The sequence below is a fragment of the Delphinapterus leucas genome, chromosome 8 (genome assembly GCF_059928025.1).
Source record: "Delphinapterus leucas isolate spDelLeu-1000000601 "Yukka" chromosome 8, BTC_Dleu_Yukka2, whole genome shotgun sequence".
Lineage (NCBI taxonomy): Eukaryota > Metazoa > Chordata > Mammalia > Artiodactyla > Monodontidae > Delphinapterus > Delphinapterus leucas.
The window spans coordinates 33,015,004-33,028,332 of record NC_143136.1 but is presented as its reverse complement, the minus strand read 5'-3'; the positions used below and the strand labels follow the sequence as shown (position 1 = coordinate 33,028,332).

The window sequence follows — 13,329 nt, the reverse complement described above, 5'->3', positions numbered from 1 at the left end:
TGGGTAAATAAATTAGAATCATATAGAATGCCTTGAATGCTAAGAAATTTGTGCTTGATTAAAGAACAGATAGATTCTTCAACAGAGAAGTACAAATGCAAAGAATTATTGTGGCATTGATATATCTAGTGGATTTAAGAAATGGAAGACTGGAGGCCTAGAGGCTCCAGAAGGCAGGTAGTAAAGTAATCCAGGTGTGAGGTGTTTACAGCTTCAGGGAGAATGGAGAAGAGACAGATCCAGGGAAAAAAAAGTTAATATTCATAATATTTAGACATTTTTACTAAAGTAATGATTATTAACTTGCTGAGTATTATACACTGAAAATATGGCATATCTTTCACATAATTATCTGAATGCTTTCTAGATTAATCGAATTTTCTCTAAACTCTGCTAAACTTATGCTAAAGTAAACTTGTGGTTGATAAGTTAGTCTTGAGGTATAGTATAATGAAAACAATTCTTCTTTTTCTTATAAAAAGGATTTACATTAAAAAGGTACAGAAATTTCCTGAATATAGAGTTCCTACAGACCCCAAAATTGACAGGAAAATAATCCGAATGGAGCAGGAAAAAGCCTTTAACATGCTAAAGAAGAACTTGGTAGATGCTGGTGGTGTTCTTAGGTATGACATTTATATTGTTCTTTTATTTTACAAATTACTTCGCTCCATTTGGAAGAATTCTGTAATAAGAGAAATTATTATGTTTTCCAATTATTTCATTAAGAAATGGTTTTTATAAGGTAGATAGATGTCTTATTAGTTGCTCCCTAGGTATTAAAATGATTTACCACTGTATAAGCAATTGAGTTTATCGTCCAAATGTGAATAATTTTAACCAAAGAATTCTTTATACCATGTGGAAGTTTTTTCCCCAAATGATAAATACATATTTAGCAACACATTTTATTATATATTTAGTACGTTTTTTCAGATACTTATTAGGAACTGAACTTGCAGTCACCTACATATATTTTTTAAACCCATCTTTGATTACTTATGGCAGCCAGATATGAATTCTAAGCCCTATATAAAATTCCATTTTATATCTTTTATGCTTCAGGTTTTAAATAAGAAATATTTAATATTTAAATATTTAAATATTTCTTATTTAAAGAAATAAGCTTTCTTTCTTACTTTCCTTTATGTGCTGGTCCAGGTGAAGAATTTATAAGGGGGTTAAGTGTATGGAATACAGTTTTTATATGATCTTTAGAAAAAGTTTCAGATATATGAAAAATAAATACAGTCAATAATTAGACTCTTCAGTTTGGAGAACATTTTGTATAATTTTTAGGTAGGCTCCGTTTCATGCAATATCAGGCAGTGCAAGCATTTTGTATAAAGATATTTATTAAAACTGTATCCTATCAGATCAGTTCATTTTCCTAGAATCTGTTTTACTGCATGGCTGTAAGAAATCTGTGTTCACCTTTTAGTTAATTCTCTTGCTCATTGGGGCAAAAGGAGCTGGAGTGCTATGGGGGCAGTATGTTGAGTTCCTGTCTGAGAAGATTCCCTCACGTAGCTCGATCTTCGTAGGCACTAAATTATATCCACTCTTTGGTTAGGAGGATTATACGTACAACACAGAAGTTGTAATTTGGGAACAAAATGGTAGAAGAATGGGAAAATACACAATTCAAAAGATGATTTTAAAATCTCATTATTTTGAGGTAAAGTTTACTTAATATGAAATTTTAAATACCATTTTCATGTATACCTAAATCTTGCACCCTCCTTAACTTTAAGGACATAGTAAAAGTCTATAAAGGTTTATAAAGATTTTTATTTAATTGGGTATAAAGCCAATCTTAGAAGAGTTAAGACAGAACATTTTAACTTTTATTTATATTTATTTAATTTACTTAAAAATTTTAAATTTATTTAATATATAATCATATAATTTTTCTTAAACGATGATTCCTTCTCCTGATGAGTATTAACATAAGTAACTATGATGTTGCTTTTTTTTTTTTTTTTTAATTTATTTATTTTTGGCTGTGTTGGGTCTTCGTTTCTGTGCGAGGGCTTTCTCTAGTTGCTGCAAGCGGGGGCCACTCTTCATCGCGGCGCGTGGGCCTCTCACTGTCACGGCCTCTCGTTGCGGAGCACAGGCTCCAGATGCGCAGGCTGAGTAGTTGTGGCTCACGGGCCTAGTTGCTCCACGGCATGTGGGATCTTCCCAGACCAGGGCTCGAACCCGTGTCCCCTGCATTGGCAGGCAGATTCTTAACCACTACACCACCAGGGAAGCCCTGATTCTTGCCTTTGTCTAGTAATATAATTTTAAATATTTTTTCTTGTCAGGTGGTATGTACAGTTACCTACTCAGCAAGCTCATCAGTATCACGAATTAGAGACTCCCTGCCTCCCTTTATCACCTTCCCCTTTTCCTATGTCTTCTCTTGAAGAAGAGGAAACTGCAGTTAGAGATGAGAACTGTACATTACCCTCACGTCTGCATCCTCAAGTAGCACATAAAATTCAAGAACTAGTATCACAGGGAATACAACAAGTGTATGCAGTAAGGAAACAGCTAAGGTACTGTAGAAACAAATTGTTCTTTTTCATTTCTGTTTGTTGGTTTAAATAATACACTTAATATTATAGACATTTTCCAGGATATAGGCTATCAGAGTAGATAAGGAATATAGTTTATTAATTTATTAAAATAATCTTATTTATGAACTGATCATTTTTCTGCAGATGCTTGGCAAGCCATAAGTAATGATTCGAATTACTCATTTGAGATATTCCATATTCAGATTTGGCAAATTGGACTATTTCTAAATGATATATACATTGAATTATGTACTAAATACCTTTACAGAAAAAAAATTTGTAGAAAAGATTTTAAAACGTGGGCCAAGATACTTGTTTTATCCTGTTTGAAATACAATTAAATTTTATTACAACAGAAGAATGTGGATAGTTTTTTTGTTTAATGAAATTTTATAGATAGTACTCTGGTCTAATTTTATTGATACTCAGGATATAATAATAATTATTATGTGGCACTTAGTATGTATGTGCCAGCTATTGTGCTAAGCACTTATAGGTATGATCTCATTTATTCTTATGACTCATGAAGTTTGTGTATTTATCCTCATTCTGCAGATGAGGAAATGGAGACTCAGGGTGGTTAAAGATATACAGGCAGAACTGAAATCTAGGTCTGACTACAGCCTGTGCTCTCCAGCATGATTTCTGCTACTTAACTGACCTTATTCCTTCTGGTTATTGTGTAGTCTGATCTGAACAACACAATGAGTATTTCCCAGGATTATTTCTTAATTAATACATGACTTTTCTATTTAGCAGCTTTCTTAGACATTTTATGTTTATTTCCATTGGGGCATTCTTAGAACAGAGCCAAAGTTTGGTAAGCCATCCACTATTTTACTAAACCTATATTGTAAAAACAGAGGTATAATACAGCTCTTCAATGTGGTCTACTGAATGTAATGCACAAAGAATATATATATTGAATTTTATCATTTCTTTTATATCTTTATTTTTTATAACCATCGTATGGCAATGCTGCCTTTTATTTCTATCTTCTCATTTGTCTACTTGTAAAATTTGAGCAGACATATTTCATATATTAATTGATGACTTTTGAAAGCAATGAAACATGATGTTTATATGTATAACTTTGGTATAGGCCCAGTCTCTCTTACTTACTAGCTAGGTGTATAACTTTGGGAAAATGATTCGATTGGCCAAAAAGTTCATTCGGATTTTTTCCTAAAAGCTTACGAAAACCCAAACGAACTTTTTGGCCAAAGCAATACTTAGCTTCTGTAGCCCTCAGTTCTCTCATCTGTAAAGTGGGAATGATAATTATACCTACCTCACAGGATTATAGTGTGGGTTAAAGGAGATACTAGATGTGAAGTGTTCAGTGCAGTGCCTGGCATTCAAAAACATATTATATTTAAATTGAAAATAGTGATTTCGTTAAATTCATAAAAATATCAAAGCTCATTCTAAGATATATAGGTGTTTAACCAATGAAAATATTACATTTCTTTAATCTGCATGAATTCCATGACTTAATGTATGGGAAAAAAGTGGAAAAATATAAATTACTTATAAAGCTGTAAACCATACTTAGAAGTTTATACTAAAAGAGAACTCTTTGTCATTTGAGCTGAATTAGATTGCTAGATTGTTTATGTTTTTATTCTGTTTTATATTCTCCATAGAAAATTTGTGGAAAGGGAACTGTTCAAACCTGATGAGGTACCTGAAAGACATAATTTATCCTTTTTTCCAACTGTAAATGATATAAAAAATCACATCCATGAGGTACAGAAATCCTTGAGAAATGGAGATAATGTATATAACTCAGAGATTATTCCAGCAACGGTATGATTACAACTGTAATTCCTTGTTTTATTACAACAATCTTTCTCAGCTGATGCATGATTGCTATTAGGCCATAAAAGTAACTGTGATATAAGGAAAAACGATAGTATCTTTTTCTCAAAATGTGAACACTATGAACTCTCAGATAATGATTTGACTAAAATATTTTTTATTACTCTCACAAGAAGAAATATCAGCGAATTTCCAACCCTGACTATAATAACAATAGTAATCTTCACTTAAAAATCAACACATATTATCTCTGTAAAAAGTGTATCTTATTCATTTAACAGATATTTATTGAGTACATACTGTGTATCTCTCCACCTCTTTTTAAAATTTCAATAGAAGCAAGTTTAAATAGAATAGTTCAGAGTTGAATACACAAAGTGATGATGTTGGTTCTATATGCCGTCTATGGATATAAAGTTTACCTCACACTGTGATACTGTAGCTTTCTCCAGAAAAGTGGCCATTTCTATGAAAATTTTGCCTAATCTGAAGAGATTAATGTAGTTACCCAGGAACTGCTAATTGTAATACAAGCAGTGATTTTGGCGTTAAAATCTCAAGTAGCAGTATTCTTTTCTCTATACATTTTGACTCTCTAAATTCAGTAACTGAATAGATTGAGACTTTTTTAAGCTAGAGCTACTATTCTTTTCTGTCCAAAACTCTTAGTTATTCACTATCCAAAATTCAGGAACTAAAACAGATTTGGTTAGCAGTAGTCTTTGCCATCTACACTTGCTATCCAAATTCTTGCTATCTGACCTTAGGAAGCTAATTTATTTGCATAGTTAAATATACTTAATACTTTGAGAATGTGAACAAATAAAGAGAGTAATTACAGAATAAAGCACATTTATACTATGACTGAATAAGATATGACAGTTGCATTGCTGTTTTAAAATAGTTTTCAAAATAAATGCTTTGTTCTTTTTACTGAAGTAAATGTTCCCATTTCAGCTTCAATGGACTACAGATAGTGGGAATATTCTCAGAGAGACTGTGACAGTTACACTTGCAGAAGGTAGGTTATCTTGAATACTTTTAAGATATAAAATCAAACAGTGTTAAAATTGGAAGACATTTAAGATGTTATCTAATTTATCTCGTCTAATTTATGGATAAGGAAACCATGTCCCAAAGAGGCAAGAGCAACTATGTTAGGATTTATCAAAATACTTCCAGCTATTTAAATTTCCTTCTATATAATCAGCTTTCCTTTTTTTTTGGTATGGTTTTTTTTGTATGGTTTGTTTTTTCTCATATGTTCTTACTCCTTTGCTCTCTCAATATTCCAAGCTTATTTCAACCCTTTTGTTCTCTCTTCTAGAAATGTCTTTGTCTAGGAATGTCTCTTTTAGAAATGTCTTTTCTCCTCTTCTGTATGGCGAACTCCTCTCATTACTCACATAGCAATCTCTTTGGCTTTAAATGCTCTCTTAACTTCACCCCCTATGTACAGATGGATATTCACTCTTTTGTATTTATCTCTGCATTTAACATGGTATCCTTTGTTTATGCATATGTATCTTTCATTATGATTTGAGAATCATATTTTATTCAAATTAATATACCTAGTTCTTAGCATAATGGCTTCTAAAAAGTTAACACCTAAATAGATGCTTTAGAATAATAATTATATACAGTACGATTTTTTTTTATTCTTTGGCTTATTAACCTTTAAGAGTCACTTTGCCTATAAATAACTCACAAATGCAGATGACATGATACTATACATAGAGAATCCTAAAGATGCTACCAGAAAACTACTAGAGCTAATCAATGAATTTGGTAAAGTAGCAGGATACAAAACTAATGCACAGATATCTCTGGCATTCCTATACACTAATGATGAAAAATCTGAAAGTGAAATTAAGAAAACACTCCCATTTACCATTGCAACAAAAAGAATAAAATATCTATGAATAAACCTACCTAAGGAGACAAAAGACCTGTATGCAGAAAATTAGGAGACACTGATGAAAGAGATTAAAGATGATACAAATAGATGGAGAGATATACCATGTTCTTGGATTGGAAGAATCAACATTGTGAAAATGACTCTACTACCCAAAGCAATCTACAGATTGAATGCAATCCCTATCAAACAACCACTGGCATTTTTCACAGAACTAGAACAAAAAATTTCACAATTTGTATGGAAACACAAAAGACCCCAAATATTCAAAGCAACAATGAGAATGAAAAACGGAGCTGGAGGAATCAGGCTCCCTGACTTCAGACTATACTACAAAGCTACAGTAATCAAGACAGTATAGTACTGGCACAAAAACAGAAAGATAGATCAATGGAACAGGATAGAAAGCCCAGAGATGAATCCACACACATATGGTCACCTTATCTTTGATAAAGGAGGCAGGAATGTACAGTAGAGAAAGGGCAGGCTCTTCAATAAGTGGTGCTGGGAAAATTGGACAGGTATATGTAAAAGTATGAGATTAGAACACTCCCTAACACCATAAACAAAAATAAACTCAAAATGGATTAAAGACCTAAATGTAAGGCCAGAAACTATCAAACTCTTAGAGGAAAACATAGGCAGAACACTCTGTGTCATAAATCACAGCAAGATCCTTTTTGACCCACCTCCTACAGAAATGGAAATAAAAACAAAAATAAACAATAGGGACCTAATGAAACTTAAAAGCTTTTGCGCAGCAAAGGAAACCATAAACAGGACCAAAAGACAGCCCTCAGAATGGGAGAAAATATTTGCAAATGAAGCAACTGACAAAGGATTCATCTCCAAAATATACAAGCAGCTCATGCAGCTCAATAACCAAAGAACAAACAACCCAATCCAAAAATGGGCAGAAGACCTAAATAGACATTTCTCCAAAGAAGATATACAGATTGCCAACAAACACATGAAAGAATGCTCAACATCATTAATCATTAGAGAAATGAAAATCAAAACTACAATGAGATATCATCTCACACCGGTCAGAATGGCCATCATCAAAAAATCTAGAAACAATAAATGCTGGAAAGTGTGTGAAGAAAAGGGAATACTCTTGCACTGCTGGTGGGAATGTGAATTGGTACAGCCACTATGGAGAACAGTATGGAGGTTCCTTAAAAAACTACAAATAGAACTACCATAGGACCCAGCAATCCCACTACTGGGCATATACCCTGAGAAAACCATGATTCAAAAAGAGTCATGTACCAAAATGTTCATTGCAGCTCTATTTACAATAGCCAGGAGATGGAAGCAACCTAAATGTCCATCATCGCATGAATGGATAAAGAAGATGTGGTACATGTATACAATGGAATACTACTCAGCCGTAAAAAGAAACGAATTTGAGTTATTTGTAGTGAGGTGGATGGACCTAGAGTCTGTCATACAGAGTGAAGTAAGTCAGAAAGAGAAAAACAAATACCATATGCTAACACATATATATGGAATCTAAGGGAAAAAAGAAAAAGTCATGAAGAACCTAGGGGTAAGATGGGAATAAAGACACAGACCTACTAGAGAATGGACTTGAGGATATGGGAAGGGGGAAGGGTAAGCTGTGACAAAGTGAGAGAGTGACATGGACATATATACACTACTAAACGTAAAATAGATAGCTAGTGGGAAGCAGCCGCATAGCACAGGGAGATCAGCTCGGTGCTTTGTGACCACCTAGAGGGGTGGGATAGGGAGGGTAGGAGGGAGGGAGACGCAAGAGGGAAGAGATATGGCAACAGATGTATAGGTATAACTGATTCAATTTGTTATAAAGCAGAAAGTAACACACCATTGTAAAGCAGTTATACTCCAATAAAGGTGTTAAAAAAAAAGAATAGAATTTTTGGTAACTTACCTTTTAATATAAATAAGGAATTCCCTCCTCAGTTCCATTTTTTTAACATTTAATATGTAATTAATTAAAATCATAGTACCTTCACCAGTAACATAAAAAAAATAATTCACAAAGTCTTTAGAATTATTCATTTGTTCTGTGTATATTAACTCAGTGTGATAAATGCTGAGCCTAAAAAAAAAGTAAGTTTCTTGCTTCATTGAATTTAAAGTTTAGCAAGAGAAAAAGGCACTACAGTATATTCTAATGAATTACTCTTATGAATTGTGCCATGAGAGAATTGTGCCAAATTGTATGGGAATGGTGATAGTGACATGCAACTTAGTTTAAAAGTTACTTTCTCAAGTGTCCCTTCCCTATTCTCTAGACTGAGAACTGAAGAATGAATAGGAATTTGCCAATCAAAGGAATAGCATGTTTGAAGGCTGAGCAAGAAAGTGCTTGCTGTGTCCAAGGAACTTAAGAAAGCTAGTGTAAAGTATAGACAATGCTTAGAGATAAAACTGGTTAAACAAAACAGGTTTAGGAGGCCCTTTCAGCAGTCCAAGTGAAAGGTGATAGTGGTATAGATTACAGTTGGTGACATTTATACTAGAATTAGGCAGATTTAAGAGTTATTTAAAAAATTGAATTCAAAGGCCTTGGGTATTGATTGAATAGGTGTAGGAGGTAAAAGAGTGGGAATGATCTGGGATGACTCCTGAGTTTCTTCCATGAGCAACTGACTGACAGTGGCATTTACTGAGCTCAGCAATCCTGGCATAAGAGTTGGGTATTGGTAGCAGGGGAGAGAAAAAGATCCTGTGATTAAGTTTGGAAAAGCGTGAGTACCAATCATTTCAATGAGGTGGATTGGAAGGAACCCATATTGGCATAGCTGAAGAGTGAATGGGAGATGAGTAAAGAAGCAGAGACAGTGTGGACCACTTCAAAAAGATTGCTATGAAGTGGGTATGGGGTTGAGGGAAGGTATGTTAGGAAAGGAGAGACCTGAAGAGCTAGATGAAGATGAAGGTACTTGATAGGTTTGGTGATGGGAAGTTGAGTACATTTCTATCTGATAGCTTCTCTTTTCTCTTTAAGTGTTAAGAATGAGAAAAGATCACAGGAAGGGTGACCAAGATTTGAGGAAAATGGAGATTTAATATCATCCCTGATATAGAGTGAGAGAAACATTATAAGATTGTCATATACGTGAAGTTCCTATTGAGGCTGATGATCATGAATTGGTATTAGTAGTGACAGCGAATTTCTTCTTCAGTGACATTCAGCTTTACGTGTATAGGCCCTGGAAGCCATTTTCATCCAGAATTAGGATTTTACCAGGGCGTTATGACCAAAGGACAGAGAGGAAAGGGAGTTTAAGGTATTTGCAAGAGAGTGACTAAAATTATAAGCCCAGGACTCTAAGCTGGATGGGGAGGAAATTTTATTAAGGAAGACAGTGATGGATCTGAAGAAAACTGAGGAATTAGTTAACTGGAGGTTCACATGAAGTTGAAGCAGAATTGTAGTAGAGTACCTGAGCAAAATCCCTGGAAGAATAGAGGTTGTGATCAGAGAATGGGATGTTTGAATTAGAGATTTTACATGTGGAATAATAGTCCCAGGTATAATCATAGTAGCGGGTAACTGCAGCATAGTGAGGTGGGACAGTTAGAAATGAAGCAGCCAAGAAAAGTGAGAGTACTGTTAATCCTTTGAGGAAAATTCTCTTATTATCCTGATTTTACACATGAGGAAACTGAAGTTTAGAAACTGAGTTAAATAGAATGTTGAAGGCTACAGAGAAAAGCCAGCACTTAAATCCATCCTTGTCTGACACCAGGACCATTTTTTAAAATTACTCGGTTACACGGGTGCGATATGCAGTATGGGAGCAATAAATAGTTGTTGATGATTGGTTTTAATTGGTTTTTGATTACCTTAAAGAGATGAATATATTTGGGTTAACATATAAGAATTACATGAGAAGGACTCAAATTCCCGAAGGACAATTACTTTAAAATTGAGATATTTAGAAAAGAAAAATTTTTACTCTTCTTCATTTATTCAAAAATGAGTTATTGAAAGAAATTTAGTACTATTATTATTGAAGACCTGCTTTATGCCAGGCATTGTCCTAGGCACTAGGGTTATCAAAGATGAGTTAAGTTTGGTGTTTGTAACTGAGATATTCAATAGGTGTTCCACATCTGGAGAAGCTTAGGTCCAGCATTATAGCATGAAAAAAATGGACTAGATTAGAACTACAGGTATAGAATCTTTTAAGGAAAAAAATAGCTTCTTACATCCCTTCCTAGATATACTGCATTAAAATTACTGGAGGTTGAATCTAGGAATTTATTTTTTAAAGTTTGGTGATTCTGATGATCTACCAGGTTCTGGAAATAGTAGACTAGATAACTTCTTAAAGTCCGTTTCAAACCTTTGACCTTATTTCCTATTCCATTTCTGATAGTAAGGATTGTAATAAAGTATATCCTAGAAGCCATAAAAATTACTTTGTTTTAATAGTTTATTTTTTATATAATTTAGGAAATTCACAAGGAGAAGCAATTTCCAGCAAAGTGGAAACAAATCAGACAAGGGGTTCTTTGTCTCCAGAGCCAGCGCACTTGCTCTCCTCACTTTCTTCATTTCAGCCAAAAATATTCACACAACTACAGGTAAGTATCCAGTGTAATAGCCAAATTTGGGGCCCTTATCGTTCTTCCTCAATCTTCCCTCTTTTCTTAGGGATTTAACAGAATTGTTATAGAATTATAAAGATGATCAAAGATGTTTTCATCATTAATTTTCTGACTTTTTTGTGTCTTGATTTAAGATGATAATTCAAACAATATGTTTTGGAAAAGTTTGAATTGACTATGCATGCGATAAAATTAGTTGTACTAGTTTTCCTTTGGTTGTTGTTTCTGTCCTCACTTAATATTTGTTATTAGCTATACTCTTAGCTTTTATTCCAATTTTGTGTCAAAAGAGTAATATATTTGATAAGAAAAACATACATAGTAAATTCAAACATTTTGATGTAACTCTTTTCGGTTCAAAAGGGTTTGCAGTTGCAACCAAGATTCACATCTTCTGATGGATCACCAGCTCTGATATCAGTAAATAATCACCCCTCCTCCAGTCCTTCAAGACTTCTGGATTCAGTAGGAAGTGCTGTAATGAATAATAATTCTCTGCTGCTTGGTCAAACTCATTGCCTTCAAACAGATACATGCCTAACCCAAAACAATAGTATTTCCTCTACCATGGGTAACCTTCCAGGACCCGATCAAAATCTGGTTGCAGTGGATCAGCTGGTGGAAGTTGGAGATGTTGAGGATACAGAGAATCTGGAAGGAAATGTTCATCGGATTCTGCTGGGAAATGTTCAGACCATTCCAATACAGATTATAGACAGCGACCCAGCTCTCAGTAAGTTAAAATCATATGATTTTATTTTTTTTAACCTTTATGGACTATCATCACTATTACACTAGAGAGAAAAAAACTGTCATTTCTACTCAGTGGGTTTATAATAATAAATCAAGTAAAACCAGGAGAAAAAGGGAAGAAATTTGGTGACCATGAGTTTAATAACTTTTAAACATTTTAATGTTTTTCTTTATCAAAATTATTCATTCCCTAATTACCTAGTTTTACATGGAAAATCTGTGGTGATGTGAAATCAGGAAGGTCATTTTTTTTTTTTTTTTTAGGAAGGTCATTTTTGAATGCATGAAAAAAAATTAGAGAAACTCTAAAAGGAAAACTATTTAGTGTAAAGGTTATTATGGAAAAATTGATACACACACACAAAGAAAAATGGGATGAAGTTGGCAGATGTAAAGGTTAAAAGGAGGATTTTGAATTATAGACTTAAATGTTGAGTTCTATAGAAATTGAAAGGGAACTAGTAAGACTTGGGGACTTGGTTTTAATCCAAGACTTTGTTGCCTTCACTTTGGAATGAACCCAGTCAACATAGTAATAAATTCTGTTAACTGCTACTTGACCTATGCCACTTCTTTTCACACAAATTGTTCTGGATTGGGCATTTTTGTGGGAAAAGATCTGCAGTTTGCTTTGAAGAACAAAAGTCTTCATAGAATTATCCTTAGAACATACATTTTTCCCTCCATGTGTGAGATAGTGCCTTCCAGAAAAAAATCATTGGCTTTTAAATTTATAGGAAGCATACTTTTAAGAAAATTTCTCCAGAGGGCTGTGGCAGTTGTCTTTAGGAACTTTAGGAGAAGAGAGAGAAAAGGAATATACATGAACTAATCCTCACAACTACTCCATGAAATAGCTAGTAGTGTCCCCATTCTACAGATGAGGAGACCAAGACTCTGGGAGGTTAAGTAATTGCCTAAAAAATCACATCTAGTAAGTGACAGAGAGGGCATTTAAACCCGGACCTGTCTGCCTCCAAAACTTCTTCCAGTTCTAAGATCTCTCGTCCGTCCATTGTGCCAAGGTTTTCTGGGAGCTGTAATTCAGATTGCCTTAAAGGAGTCCCTCTTTGGATCTGAACTTGCATGATCTATCAAGTTAGATCATGATTTTAGGGACTACTTCACCTAAATATGAATTCTCAGGATCACTCAAATCCATCCTCTACTGGTTTTCTCGATATGGTGTAGGCTAAACTCTAACACACCTGTATGTGACAAGCATTAGGTGTGTTCAACACACTTTTCTGAGCAAGTATAGTCCCCTTGACCTTGGTTCCCCATAGCAACTGAAAAACTGATATTCCTGAGAAAGAGAAAGATTTTATCTTAGGTATCCCACCTGCCAGATCACAGTAGTGTTGCTGGTTTGCTACATTTACATTAATTTGGTCATAAGTACTTTGAAATCAGAATGGTAGTACATTCTGAAATGTTTCGCATAAGCAAACACATAGCTTGTGCAGCTAAGTCAGAGCTATCATTTAAGATGTTGCATATTTTTTCTGAAGTATTTAAGTAGTGTGGTTTCTTTAGGGAGACAACATTGAGTGAGTATGGAGACCATATGAGAATGGTAACACATCAGTGGATTTGTAGTATATGTTTGCTGTTTGTAAAAAAAAAAATCATTTTCAAATAATGAGAGGCTTCCTGACTTTT

General features: G+C 34.1%; 1 protein-coding gene across 6 annotated transcripts in view; it reads left to right on the top strand.

Moving 5' to 3' along the window:
- CARF (calcium responsive transcription factor) overlaps nucleotides 1-13,329 on the top strand; it is a 55,915-nt gene that overhangs the window by 42,057 nt on the left and 529 nt on the right. For all 6 annotated transcript variants that reach the window (XM_022567450.3, XM_022567454.3, XM_089915932.1 and 3 more), the window contains 6 exons: nucleotides 483-626; nucleotides 2,313-2,546; nucleotides 4,214-4,376; nucleotides 5,346-5,409; nucleotides 10,760-10,890; nucleotides 11,278-11,647. In XM_022567450.3, the coding sequence (XP_022423158.1) occupies nucleotides 483-626; nucleotides 2,313-2,546; nucleotides 4,214-4,376; nucleotides 5,346-5,409; nucleotides 10,760-10,890; nucleotides 11,278-11,647 (1,106 nt within the window). The remainder of the gene's footprint in view (nucleotides 1-482; nucleotides 627-2,312; nucleotides 2,547-4,213; nucleotides 4,377-5,345; nucleotides 5,410-10,759; nucleotides 10,891-11,277; nucleotides 11,648-13,329) is intronic.